A 13,995-nucleotide genomic window follows, 5' to 3' on the forward strand; every position below is an offset into this window, starting at 1 on the left:
TCATAAATATCTACAGTTTAAAATTTCTTTTTATATTGATATCAATTGATAGAGTCGTTTATGGGTATTAACTAAAGACTTAACAAATTTTATTTTCACGTAGGCTTCTCTGGCAGGTAGAAGATTATTTCTTTAAGTTTAATATGCACAGAATCATTTGGGATTGAAAATACAAGTGTCTGGGGTCTAATGTAAAAGATTTTTATTTGGCACTTCTCCCACGAGGCACTGGAATCTGAAATGTTAACCAATGTGCAGTGTTAACCCTCAATAATTTTCTTTTGCAGATGGTATATGGGATATACTTTGGTAGAGTCATGTTATAGTTGAAAAGAACAACACAGTATATTTATCTACTCAGGTCAAGAAATAATTATCACAAACTGATATTCCAATCCTTCTAAGAAACTTTTACTATCAATAATGTAGATCTGAATATATAATATATATGTATATGTATTACATATACTTTTTAAGCCAAGATATTTATGTTTTTCAAAATCTCAAAAACTATAATTTTTGTTTTTTGAATTAATAGTTTTAAAAGTATCTCAGTAATTTGTGATGGTATCACTTTGCCTAACACTTGTATATGTGTGTTGAACATTTTGAGCTAAATGGAATAGGACCCAGCCTATTTAATCTATCAGTAAATTTAAAAAAATTCTTCCCATATTTTCTAATAATATGGCTATAGTTACTAGGAGTATAAATGACTTTAGCAAAAATATTGAAAGTTTCTCATTTCTTATATAAATCAGGCTCAGTCTACATACTTTAGGCCCTTGAAGGAATTACTGAGCACACATCCACATGCACGCACACATGCATAATCTTCTTAATCCTAGTATATTTTTACAAACAGACATTTTAATTTTTTTGGAATGAAATCATTCAGTTGAAAGTTTTAATGCAAAACATATATTTGTTTACTCTAGAGATGAGTGATCAAGAAGTGACTTATTCCACCCTGAGATTTCTTCAATCACCTCCAGAGTCACAAAACAGATTAAGACCTGATGGTACTCAAAGACCTGACAAGACTGAGGAAAAAGGTACATGTTTGAAACATCTAGATTCACCTGACTCTTGTGTGCTTGCTAAGTCACTTCAGTCCTGTCCAACTCTCTGTGACCCCATGGACTGTAGCCCACCAGGCTCCTCTGTCCATGGCATTTCCCAGGGAAGAATACCAGAGTGGGTTGCCATTTTCTCCTCCAGGGGATCTTCGCAAACCAGGGATTGAACCTGTATCTCCTGTGGCTCCTGCACTGCTGGCGGATTCTTTACCACTGGGCCACCAGGGGAAGCCCTCTTATGGACTGTCAGACTTCTGATGTTAGAAATAAAAAGTTCTATCCATATTCTAGGTGTTCAGTTGATAATAAGAAACCATAATGGTCTTTAATGAATGATCTTTTAAAAAAATTGTGAGAATGTAGAAATTAATGCATTCTTTTAAACTTGAGAAGGTAATAGAGTGTTTTCATTCAAATTTGGTCAAGAGAAATTCACAAGGACTCTTTTTTAGTTCCCCAACTAATCGAATCTGCACCCCCTGCATTGGAACTACAGAGTCCTAACCACTGGATAGCCAGGGAAGTCCCTTGTGAGGGCTTCCAGAGTAAGAGACAGACTAGAGTCTCAAGAAAACATTGTGGTTCCTAGAGAAATGTCTTACAGAATGTGAAGACATGAGAAATATGCATTAGAAGCAGTGTTTTTATTCAGACAAAAGGTATTTTTGGTGTCTTAAATATTTACCAAACCTTAATGGCAATGAAGAAACGAAAATATTCAAATCCAAAGGGCATTCTAGCTTTTCCATTCTCTCTCTGTACCTTCAAACAGTGTCACGAACTCTAAACTGAAAATGACTTTTACTGATTTAATATAGTGTCCACCAGAGATACAAATTTTGTGTATATATATATATATATATATATGTATGTATATATATATAGAGAGGATCTTGAAAGTAGGAGAATAAATAGAGCATTGCTAGAGAAAAAAGAGTTTGAAGATAAATGGAGAAAAATTGATTTCTAGGAAGTTCTTTAAGAGATGGGGCCCAGTAACATTTGCAGCTTCAGAATACTCACTCTTGGCTTCCAATTTCTCATGAATATTGCCTACTTTTTCCTTCTTCATGATTAGTTGTGATCACATAAATATGCCTGTCATTGTGGATCCCCACAAATGAGTATTGTGTTTATTGCCCCCTGTACTTTTGTGGACAGAGGAGGCTCGAAGGCTACAGTCCATAGGGTTACAAAGAGTCAGACATGATTGAACACCCCTCCCCGCCCCGACACACACACCTGTCTGCTTTTCTAAGGGATACACACACACACACATAAACCTGTCTGTGCTTCTGTGCTTTTCTAACGGAGGCATTTAAAAAATCCTCCAATACTCTTCTTGTGGTGTAGAATTTCTGCAATGGGTGCATGTAAGTAAAAAAAAAAAAAAAAAAAAAAAAAACCTGAGACTTTAAAACTATAATTACTAGATGGCAAATTAAAAACAGTTTGTATCATGGATTTCTGTAAAACATTTTTAAAAATGTTATGTATCTATTTTTGCCTGTGCTGGGTCTTGGGTTGCTGCTTTTGGACTTTCTCTAGTTGCAGTGAGCGGGGACTACTCTTTGTTGCCATGCACTGGCTTTTCATTGTGGAAGCTTCTTTTGCTGAAGAGCACAGGGGCTTCCCAGGTAGCACAGTGGTAAAGAATCCTCCTGCCAATGCAGGAGACTGGGGTTTGATCCCTGAGTTGGGAAAATCCCCTGGACCAGGAAATGGCAACCCACTCCAGAACTCTTGCCTGAGAAATCCCATGGACGGAAGAGCCTGGTGGGCTACAGTCCATGGGGTCGCAAAGAGGCAGACTACTGACACGCACACACACACACACACACACTCACACACAGACACAGACATACACACAGAGGTTCTAGGGCACAAGGGCTTCAGTAGTTGTAGCACACAGGCTCCTAGTTGTGGTGCATGGGCTTAGTTGCCCGGCAGCATGTGGAATCTTCCTGGACCAGGGGTTGAACTGGTATCGACTGCATTGCAAGACAAATTCTAAACCACTGGATCACCAGGGTAGTTCCTGAAAATTTTTAGAGAAGATTGTTTCTATGTTTCAAATGGGGTCCAGGTTAAGATGAGTAATGGGCTGGGCTTTGTCCCCAATGATCACTTTCTTCCTTCTTTATTTAAAGAGTCTTCAGTGCCCTGGCATGGCATTGCAGTGACTCTTGGGATCCTCTGTTTACTTCTCTTGATGACAATCACCGTGCTGGGTATAAAGTGTAAGTAACTGAAATACACCCACGTCTGAGGAATAGAGATAACCACTCATTGTGTAGGTACCAACCATGCTCTATCAATTGTTTCATGGCGATAATCAGAGAATGTTCCAGGGAGTTCTTTCTTAGTGATTTTTTTCCCAGATATAATCACAGTGTGATTTTCATTTTGTTTATCTATTCCTGTATCTCTGAAGCTGTAATGAGCTGTCTCGTTCTATATAAGGCATGTTAACATTCTTTCTGATATAGGACTTAGCACAGAAGAACCCCTTTTCCATAGGGGATACCATCTCAGACCCCCAGTGGTGCCTGAAATCACAGATAGCACTGAAGCCTGTACATGTTATGGTTTTTTTCTGTTCATACACACCTACGATAAAGCTTAATTTATAATTTAAGCACAGTAAGAGAATATCTGAATTGTGAGCATCACTACTCTTGTGATTTCAGACCATTATTAAGTGAAATAAGGGTTGAATGCAAGCACTGCATACCCGACAGCCATCTGATGAAGGCTACCAAGTGTCTGAGGAGAGTGGGATACACTCGATAAAGGAATGATTCCCCTTCCTGGGGAACACAAGAGGGATGGCTCGAGTTTCCTTCGCACTATGAACTGCATGCAATTTAAAACTTATGAATTACTTATTTCTAGAATTTTCCATTTAATATTTTTAGGTTGTGGTTGACGGGGTAACTCAAACTGCAGAAAGCAAAACCAAGGTTAAGGGGAAACTATCGCAAAGAGGGAGACACGACTGAGCAACTGAACTGAACTGATTGTAATATTCTGCCTTCTAAATTAACATTGCTTTGAATCTCAGATACAAATTCTTTGAGAAACAACTGTTTGAAAATGAATTACGATTTTCTCTTAATTTTTAAAAAATCTATAATAAGGAAATGATTTAGTAAAATGAGTGAGTCTATGCATGGATGTTAGATGATCTTGAATGTAGCCTTTAGCTTTCATTTGAGTTCCTTGACATCTTTAGGGAAAAGTACTAATATCTTACACTCAGATAAAACTACGTATTTGGGTCTTCCTCTCTTGTTTCTTGTGGATATTCTGTCTATTCCAATGATATTGGTATAATTTCTCCATGCTATTTAGTGTAGATTTTCATACTCAGAAGATGTATTGCTAAGTGTTGGTCAGTTTTTCCTTTGGTGCCTATTTGTAGACGACACGCTAATTTACAAAGAAATTGAACTGAATGCTTAGATGGCACCATCATAATTTCATTTAGAAATCATGATTTATTTATTCTACACTTAGGTGACCCATAATGAGAAATCTGGTGTTTCAGTTTACATGGTCACGTTGTAGAGGTCTTACTTTCTAAATGTAAAATTAACAATTAAAGGAGTGAAATAGGTTGGTTGTCAAAGTGAGATTTCTTTTCTCCTGTCCTAATTTCAATAGTGAAACTTTATGAGTGCTTTAAAAATTATATCTATGCTGTTAATTTTAGTTTTCCAGTATATTCAAGAAAAACATCAACAGGAGGAAACTCTACGGAACCTCAGTCAGAAGTATGATGTTATGCAAAACGACAACTACTTAAAGAAGCAGCTTTTGACACAGAAGACTTCAGAATGTGATAGACTAAATGAAACTCTTCAGCAAATAAAAGAATCGGACTTAGTCCTTACAGAAAAGAAGGGGTGCTATCACGAAAATAAGTCTTCAGAGTCTTTGCCAAATACAGGTATGGAGGAAATTTTGAATTGAAGATTGCACAATTTTCCATTACTTATTCCTCCTCCAAAAGTTTTGAGGCTTAATGCAGGCTTATGTTATGTGTTAGGGACCCAGGTCTGCTAGACAACTTTTATCTTGTGCCTCTTAGATGTAGCATGGTTATTTGACTTTGCTTATCTCAAATACAGGATTGAGACGCCAGGAATCATGTTTGGATGAATAGTCTTATACTTCCCAAACTCAACTGCAGTTCTTGCCTTCTTATGTTCCCAGAAGGTAAAATAGTGTTATGTCAGGGCCCCTGAAAATTTGGATTGCTTTGGACCTGCAGGCGAAGTAGACGCTTTAGTTTTGTTGCTGACATGAAATATGGATACTATCAGTAAAAATACATTAAAAAATATGTTTAAGCTAAAATAAATGCTAGTCATTTTATTTGTATGCTGTTGTAAAGATAACTGTGTGTTTTTGCTTCCATTCTGCATTAACTTCAGATATTTGATCTATTTTATGATCAATATGTACTCCCACCAGGGGGCTTCCCTCGCAGCTCAGCGGTAAAGAACCTGCCTGCAATGCAGGTGATGCAGGAGACGTGGGTTCAATCCCTGGGCAGGCAAGTTTCCCTGGAGGAGGGCATGACAACCCACTCCAGTATTCTTGCCTAGAGAATCCCATGGACTGAGCATCTTGGCAGGCTACAGTCCATAGGATCACAAAGAGTCAGACAAGATCGAAGTGACTGAGCACGCACCTGCGTATTCCTTCTAATACATCTACAAGACTTGCCAGAGTGTTGATGTTTGTGTAACATTGTGTGATGATACTATTCAAAACATCTAAGAAATAAGAATATTAAATCTCATACAATAACAAACTCTGTTATGCATAATGATGGAATGAATTGGCCTGATTAATCAACTTCTAAATATTTTGCTTAGTGTTTATTATACAAAGAGATTTTGCATAATTGATATCATTTAGGTATGGTAGTTAGTAGAAATGTACTGTTTCTATCACTGAAGAATTAATAATGTTTCATTTTTTTGTTTCTTTTGTTTTATTTTTTTACTACCTATAACAAATTAAGATTTCATGCTGTAGAAAGGTTCACATCTTGTTTTTTTCCCTTTCTGTGGCCATTTTTCCATAGCCTTTTTTTTTTTTTTAATTATTTACTTTTGGTTGTGCTGGGTTTTTGTTGCTGCACGGGCTTTTCACTAGTTTTGACGAGTCGGGGCTACTCTCTGGTTGCAGTATGTAGACTTCTCATTTCGGTGCCTTCTCTTGGTGTGGAATGTGCTCTAAGGCACACTGGCTTCGGCACAGGGCACAGGGGCTCAATAGTTTCGGCTCCCAGGCTCTAGAGTGCAGGCTTGATGGTCACGGCACATGGACTTAGTTGCTCCATGGCATGTGGCATCTTCCCAGATTAGGGCTTGAACCTGGATCTCCTGCATTGCCAGGCAAATTCTTTACCACTGAGCCACCAGGGAAGCCTCTTCCATAGTTTTAAATACTCCTCACAAACGTGTCTTTTCATGTTGTATATTATTGCATTGCATTTGTAACAATTTAAATGTTTTCTTTATTAGACTGTTAGACAGTTTTGTCTTCTATAAATAATCATAAATGTACTTTGAGGGATGAATAATATTTTGATTTGGTATATTTTAAGCTATGAGGACAAGAAAAATTTCCAAAGAATAATTTTAATTTTATTTAGAAGGCATTTCAGAATTTCTAAACATTTATAAAGTTAATTTTATTATTATAAAAACAGCTTTTCTGAGGTATTATTAATATGCAAAAAGCTGCATATAACTAATGTATGCAACTTGATGAGTTGGGACATATGTATATATGCTTAAAACCATCCACAATTAGGGTAATAGGCATATCTATCACCTTCAAAAGTTTTCTTATGTCCCTTTCTGCCCTGTGGTAAGAACACTTAGCATGAGGTCTGCCCTTTTAACAAGTTCTTAAGTGTTTGGCTCATGATTAGCTACAGGCACCATGTTGTACAGCAGATCTCTAGAATTTATTCACCTTGAGTAACTGAAACTGTATACCCATGAAACAACAGCCCTTTCCCCTCCCCCAGCTAACCCTTTTCTACTTTCTGTTTGACTACTTTTTACATCTCACACAAGTGGAATCATGCAATATTTGCCTTTTGTCATTGGCTTATTTCACTTAGGATAATTATCCTCAAGTTTCATCCGTGCAGTTACCGATGGCAAGGTTTCATTCTTAAGGCTGAGTAATATTCCTTTTATTTTTTACATATATGAACTCTATATTTAGTTTTGGCAATAGACAAAAAAGTAAACATGACATTGTTAATTGTATGTTTCTTGATACAGGGCAATAAAAACAATGTTGATTCTGTAAAAGCAGTCACCTTTGGTTAATCAAGAATGTGCTTCTCAATTGTTCTCTATCTCTGTTTTCATAACCTCAGAAGCCCAGTGCTGGAAAATTAATATTTCCTTTAGACTAGATCACATTTTCTTCATCCATCAATGGACATTCGGGTTGTTTCCATTTCTCGACTGTTGTAAATAGTGCTGCAAAGACTGTGGCAATGCAGAGTTCTCTCGGCATTCCAGACTTCTGATGAAATTCACATTATCATTATTGATAGCTGTTAAGATATTTCATGATAAATATCTTCCTCTGCTTAACAAAATACCAGATGAAAAGACGTTTAATGCTTCACCTTATGTATTATAGGCAAACTCAAGGAAGTCTCCTGGTGGTGTTGGGGAGTAAAATGTTACTACTTTACTGCTGAAGCTAATAACTGGATGGGATGTAACCGGACTTGCCAAAGTCACGATTCATCTCTTTTGAAGATAGAGGATGCAAAAGAACTGGTATCATGGATTGTTATATGTACTTTTATCCTCCAGGCCTCTGTCTCTCACCTTTGGGCCCAAGATACTGAGAAAATGGGGGAGTTTAGAAAGAGGGACCTTCAGTCATTCCTTGGGTCATGACTGTCAAGTGAACAAAAATTGTAAAGTTAAAAGTCTCAAAAAAATCAAACAAACAGATTTTCCTAGTGAAATATCTTTGGTCTTTCCTTCTATTAAACTAATTACTTTAAAGTAAGAACCGAAGAACATGAAGACTGTAGCACAGAGAGCTTCCTTGAGGATAGGAGTGGCAGTTGCTTCTTGGAGGTTGAAACTGATGGGCTAACTGTGGCATTCATCACAATCTCTAGTAAATATTCCCCTCTTGGTGAATGCTATTCTCAAATACCTTCTTGTTTTCCGTAAAAAAGATAAAAAATTAATGAACATAAGAACTTACCTGCTAATAAGAATATGATCTTGGTATTTTATAAGCATTCAATACATATTATCTATCAAGATAAGCATGATTATTTCCAAAATGGAAACCCCCTTTAAGATGCAATTTGGGTCTTTGCAATCATCTTCTTTACTTAGGACTCTGAAAAAAAAGCATGCCTTTCCTTTGATGAAGTACTTAACCCTTTGGTAAATGGCAGCCTGGAGCCAACAGTTATTTTTTTCCTATAAGGTGGTAACTGAAAACCCAAAGGCAGTGTAGTTTAGAAGTTACTGTTAGGAATCCAGGAGCCAGACTGCCTGGTAATGAATTCAGTTCTGCTGCTTACTAGCTGGGTGACCCTAGGCAAGTTACTTAACCGCTCTGGGCCTGTTTTCCCACCTGCAAAATGTAGATAATAATGAGAAACATAAAAGTGGTAGTAGTTTTACAAACTAGCTTTATGGCAATTTTCATTGCATCTGTAGGCAACGTTCTGGAGGAGGTAATGGCAACCCACTCCAGTATTCTTGCCAGGATAATCCCATGGACAGAGGAGTCTGGCAGGCTCCAGTCTGGAGTCTCAAGAGTCGGACACAACTAAGTAACTGAGCATGCACACATGTAGGTAGCATTTACTTGATCAATATTTGTATATATTATATCAATATGTATATCTCTCAAAAAGAATTGTAAAAAGAGAAAATACAGTGACAATAATATTGCATTTATCTTTTAAATTTATTGCAAATAAAAACTATCCACACACACAAAATGTGTTTTTACAGAGAAACGGTTGCAACTATCAGTCTGAAATCTCTACTTATTATCTAGAAAAACAAAACAAAATTTCTATGCAAATCTAGCAGATATTTTAAATCATAACATGAAAGAATTATGATGTTGTCATAAAATAATTTTTTATGTTTGTTGCACTAAAATAATTAAAATTATATTTAGAAATATATTCAGTCATTTAACCAGACATTATGTACTATGTCACTTTGATATATTACATTTGGGGGCATAGTGAATATTTCCAAATATGGCCCTGTTTCCCTCCACCCCTTCCAACTACTGAATTACAGCAAGTCTTTTTTTTTTTTTTTTTTATGAAGTTGAAGGCTCTAATGCACACATCCCCACAAACATTTGTTATTTTAATAATTTGTTTAGAAGATTTCTTCTTTCACTTGGAATATGTAACATTATGTTTCTTAACCCTTAAGTTTTCTCTGGACCATGACTTTGAATGGTTTCATAAAATGTCATGTATTATTTAACAACTCTTCTATTGTTAGATATTTAGATTTAAACTTTTCCATATTTTAAATAACCTATTAGATTGGCAGCCATTTGTAAATAAATAAACTATTAGATGGAAATTAATTTGGAAAATGAAATACAGGGGTTGAAGGAAGAGAGAGTCTTTTAGAAAAGAAGGATGGAGGGTCATGTAGAAATTAGCAGACCACTGGTAGTAGAAACAGCTGGATCTTTTACCTGACCTTATTTTCATTCATTTAACAGATGGTAATGTAGCCCCATGATATGTTTTGTTTCCTTTGTAGAGACTCCTTCAACCCAAGACTTGTCAAAATTCCTACTGGATTGGATTATCATTTAGGAAAATGGAAAACAGGTGGAAATGGATAGGCAATGGCATACCTTCTAGACTGTAAGTTTCCGGGATGCATTTAAACTCTAATATTGATGTTGGGTTGGAATGACTGTTTCTAAAAAGAATCTTCATGGAGCTCAACTCATTTTCAGGTAGAAGTCATTAGTAAGAAGAAGGAGAATGATTTAAAAAGTGTTTCAGGAAGTATGGTTAGAAAGCAAGAGAAGCATCATACAGAGTTATTAATATAAAATTACGATGCTAAACAGATGTTCAGAAGCATGTGTTATGAGGACCCCAGACTAAGACAGAATCATTAGGTAAGGTGATTGAACCATTCTGAGTTAGCCATAGTGATCACTTCCACAACCACAAATAAGTATTTTGAGTCTCCTCAAAATTCTGTTGAAACTCCTTTGTATTAGTGGTGGCGGCAATGGTTTAGTCACTAAGTCCTGTCTGACTTTTGTGGCCCCATGGACTGTAGCCCACCTAGCTCCTCTGTCCATGGGATTTCCCAAGCAAGAATACTGGAGTGGGTTGCCATTCCTTTCTCCAGGGGATCTTCCCAACCCAGGGACTGAACCCGTGTCTCCTGCATCTCCTGCTTTGCATGCAGATTCTTTACCATTGAGCCATCGGGAAGCCTTTGTATTAGTAGTTTATATTAATGATAAATAAACATAAATGTGAATATAAACATAGACACATGCATGCGTCTATACATACACACACCCACATCCTCTCTATAGTCCTTCTAAGTGCAGTACTTTGTGAACTCTTGCATTTACATTTAGTTATAATCTGCTATTTAATGATTAAAAAAAACTGAACAGTTACATTTTTTATTTCTAAGAGTTCTCTTATATCTTCAAATCTGCTTGCTAGTTACTCATGATTTCAAACTGTCTTGAATTTATTGATTTCTTGAAAGATATTTATCATCCTCAATTTATATTTGGTATCTGATCATTTTAATATTTGAAGTTTTATGGGTCCAACCTATCACGTCTTTTGTTCATGATGTCATTTTCTTTGTAGTGGTTAGTGATTTTTTTTTTTTTTTAAGCCTCTGGAAATTATTTGAGAATTGAGATGAAAGTGGCTTCCTCAAGGGAAAAATTTGCCTTTGTTGGCTGTCTTGGGGGCATCGTGAATCTGAGCAGTTTTTAATTCTAAATTTAGGCTCTGCAAGTAGTGTGATTCTGGGCTGCAAACCTACAAGAGATGTCATTCAGAAAACAACCTTAGCGTAATCGTAGTCTGTGAGTACAGTTTCAGGTGAACACGTTCAGGGCCAAAATAAGATGCTTGCATTGCATAATTAATCAAATCCATGTTAAACACATAGTGCTATGCAAGGGGAAAGAAATGGGGTAGCCTATCACACTTGGATGGAATGGGATAGGTTGTCACAGTTAGGAGAAGGGGCAAGTGTGTGAAAAGATGGCCTGGATCCTAAGTTACACACTCATCATCTGATCTAGCTCTGTGGTATCACACTTCCCTGATAATGGTGGAAGGACCAAACTTGAGATTTTGAGTAACGGGGTCAACAGACAGAAGGTTCTTGTGGCCAGCACATACCTTTTTTCTACTGGGTTGATACAGGGGCAAGCATGCCTGGTTAGAGCTGCAGCTTTGCAATTAACCTGAGGGGCAGCTATGGATTCTACTGGAGTTCCTCAGGCAGGGGGCCAGAATGAGTGCCACCCATGGGTGACAAACGTAAGACTGAATGGAGAGTGTCTATGTTCATCATGTATATTTTATGCATGATAGTTTCTGTCTGCTTGATTCTTCCTTCCTTTCCTATGTTCAGCACTCATGGGTTCTACTTACTCTTTGTCTTTGGGCTCAGTTGCTCAGTTGCGCCCAACCCTTGGACTGTAGCCCACCAGATTCCTCTGTCTATGGAATTTTCCAGGTCAGAGTACAGGAGTGGGTTGCCCTTTCTTTCTCCAAGGGATCTTCTGAACCCAGTGATTGAACCTGTATTTTCATCAGCAGGTGGATTCTTTACTGCTAAGCGAAGCCCTCTGTTTACTATATCTAACAAATCACATAGGTTACTAACTTACTTAACACATCTGGTATTTTCTGCTTGTGCTTCACAGCTATTTAGTTTCATTTATCTTCCTTAGTTGTTTCTCTTTTTACCTATAGCATATTTACGTATTCCTAGGTAATGTAGCAAATGCAAATTGCATGAGGTGTGGTTTGTGATTTTGGATTGTTAGGTGGGATTATTCCTCTTCTCTTCTGCTTAAATTCAAGGTTCAAGACAGTCCTAAGGTAGTTTATATTGGAAATATAACACTTTTGTCTCAACCCTTTTGGTAGCTTGTTTTCTATGCATTGAGTTGGCCAAAAAGTTGATTTGGGGTATCCTGTAAGATGTTATGAACTTTTTTGACCAACCCAATAGAATTTTCATCTTGGGCAGAATCCATTCTTTAGTCTGCTACATCTAAGGGAAAGACTGGTTTCAGTGCTTCACTTACCCTTCTGGGTTTCCATCTTTGCTTAACCCTCATAGCCTGAGCATGAATCTGCCTCTTGCCAGTCCATGAACTTACTCAAGAGGTTAAAAAAATTTTTTTTCAGCATTTTAAACTATTTTCAACAGAAAGATATTTCTCCCCTAATCTACCACTTTGCTGAAATACAGATCTTGTTTCAGATATTTTTCCAGTGAAATTTTAATGTTTTAATTAGTAACTATTAGCTCTGGGGGTAACAGCCCCATAGCTAACTGTGAGAGAGGGAAAGAAAAGATATAAAACATCCATTCAACAACTTCATCTCTGCCTATATTCTGATTCTACTTTTTCTTCTTAAATTATATTCACATGCAACCTTGTTACCTGTATCATAGAAATTCAGTTCCTCTACTTTTAAATATCTCATTTTAATTGAAATAATTAACACAAGAAAGCAGGTCACTATGTCATGATCCCAACTAGCAATATTGCTCTTTGATAAAAAATTCCCAGTGTGAAACATGTGAGGTTATAGATGTGATCAAGAAGATGTTATTCTATTTAATGGGATAAGAGCAATAGAAAATCTTTTAGTTTATTTATTTATTTGGCTGAGCTCTTAGTTTCAAATATACAGGATCTTTCATTGTTGCATGTGAACTCTCAGTGGTGGCTTGTTGGCATGTGGGATCTAGTTTCCTGACCAATGATCAAACCCAAGCCCCTTATATTGGGAGTATGGAGTCTTAGTCACTGGACAGTTATGGAAGTCCTGAAAATCTTTAATGATGAACTTATCATTAATATTTCTATAGGCCAGATATTTAGAAAATAGACTTAAAAATATGCTTTATGTTGTTGTAAGCTGCAGAATTAAACAGTTGACCATGTATGTTTTCTGTCTTACAGTAATTTGACAATAATGGATCATCCTTTTGGGAAAAGTGAATGTGCATTTTTAACCTCAACAAGAATAGAAACTATTGATTGCTATAAAACCTATAATTGTATCTGCGAGAAGAGAATTGATTGCTTCAATAAACACTAAGAAGAAAAGGTGAAACGGAATTTTGTAAATTTTTCTGTTGTTGGTTTTCTATAGTAATTTGTGGCTAACTATAAATTAATGTTTTTGACTGCAGGACTTAGTTCACTGTAGAAACAGAGATGAGATGGAAGAGGAAGAGAAAGCGCTCTTTTGGACTGTGATCGAAGGCATCAGATGCCATGTGTCTTCTTGGGGAAGAGGGAATCATTTTCTCCTTGGAGAGCAGTTACCCCTCTCTTTTAATGGCCTTGAGGAATTTCTCTCTCTTTTCCTGAAACACCCCTAGAATCAATTAGACAACTTTGATAAATAGCTTGAGTTTTTTCCTTATCAATAGAATAAATCATTTCAATAGACTCTGGCTTTGAGAGATCATAATTAATAACTAAAAAGTACTTATCCTCCCTCCCACCCCATCTAGATACCTCTCATTAAAAATAATTTTGCTATAATTTCAAACTTACTGAATAGTTGAAACAGTAGTGCAAGGAACTATCATGTAACCTCTACCCATGG

At 36.6% G+C, this 13,995-nt stretch overlaps 1 protein-coding gene across 1 annotated transcript; it reads left to right on the forward strand.

Annotated features, from left to right (window-relative positions):
• Positions 1–940: 940 nt before the first annotated feature.
• On the forward strand, positions 941–13,698 carry LOC138078303 (killer cell lectin-like receptor 2). Its single transcript, XM_068970983.1, has 7 exons — positions 941–1,055; positions 3,230–3,319; positions 4,795–5,031; positions 7,764–7,906; positions 9,899–10,005; positions 13,341–13,488; positions 13,574–13,698. The coding sequence occupies exons 1-6, from the start codon at positions 941–943 to the stop codon at positions 13,477–13,479; spliced, it is 831 nt and encodes a 276-aa protein (XP_068827084.1). The 3' UTR covers positions 13,480–13,488; positions 13,574–13,698.
• The last annotated feature ends 297 nt before the right edge of the window (positions 13,699–13,995 follow it).

This window comes from Capricornis sumatraensis, chromosome 4 (assembly GCF_032405125.1).
Source record: "Capricornis sumatraensis isolate serow.1 chromosome 4, serow.2, whole genome shotgun sequence".
Taxonomy (NCBI): Eukaryota; Metazoa; Chordata; class Mammalia; order Artiodactyla; family Bovidae; genus Capricornis; species Capricornis sumatraensis.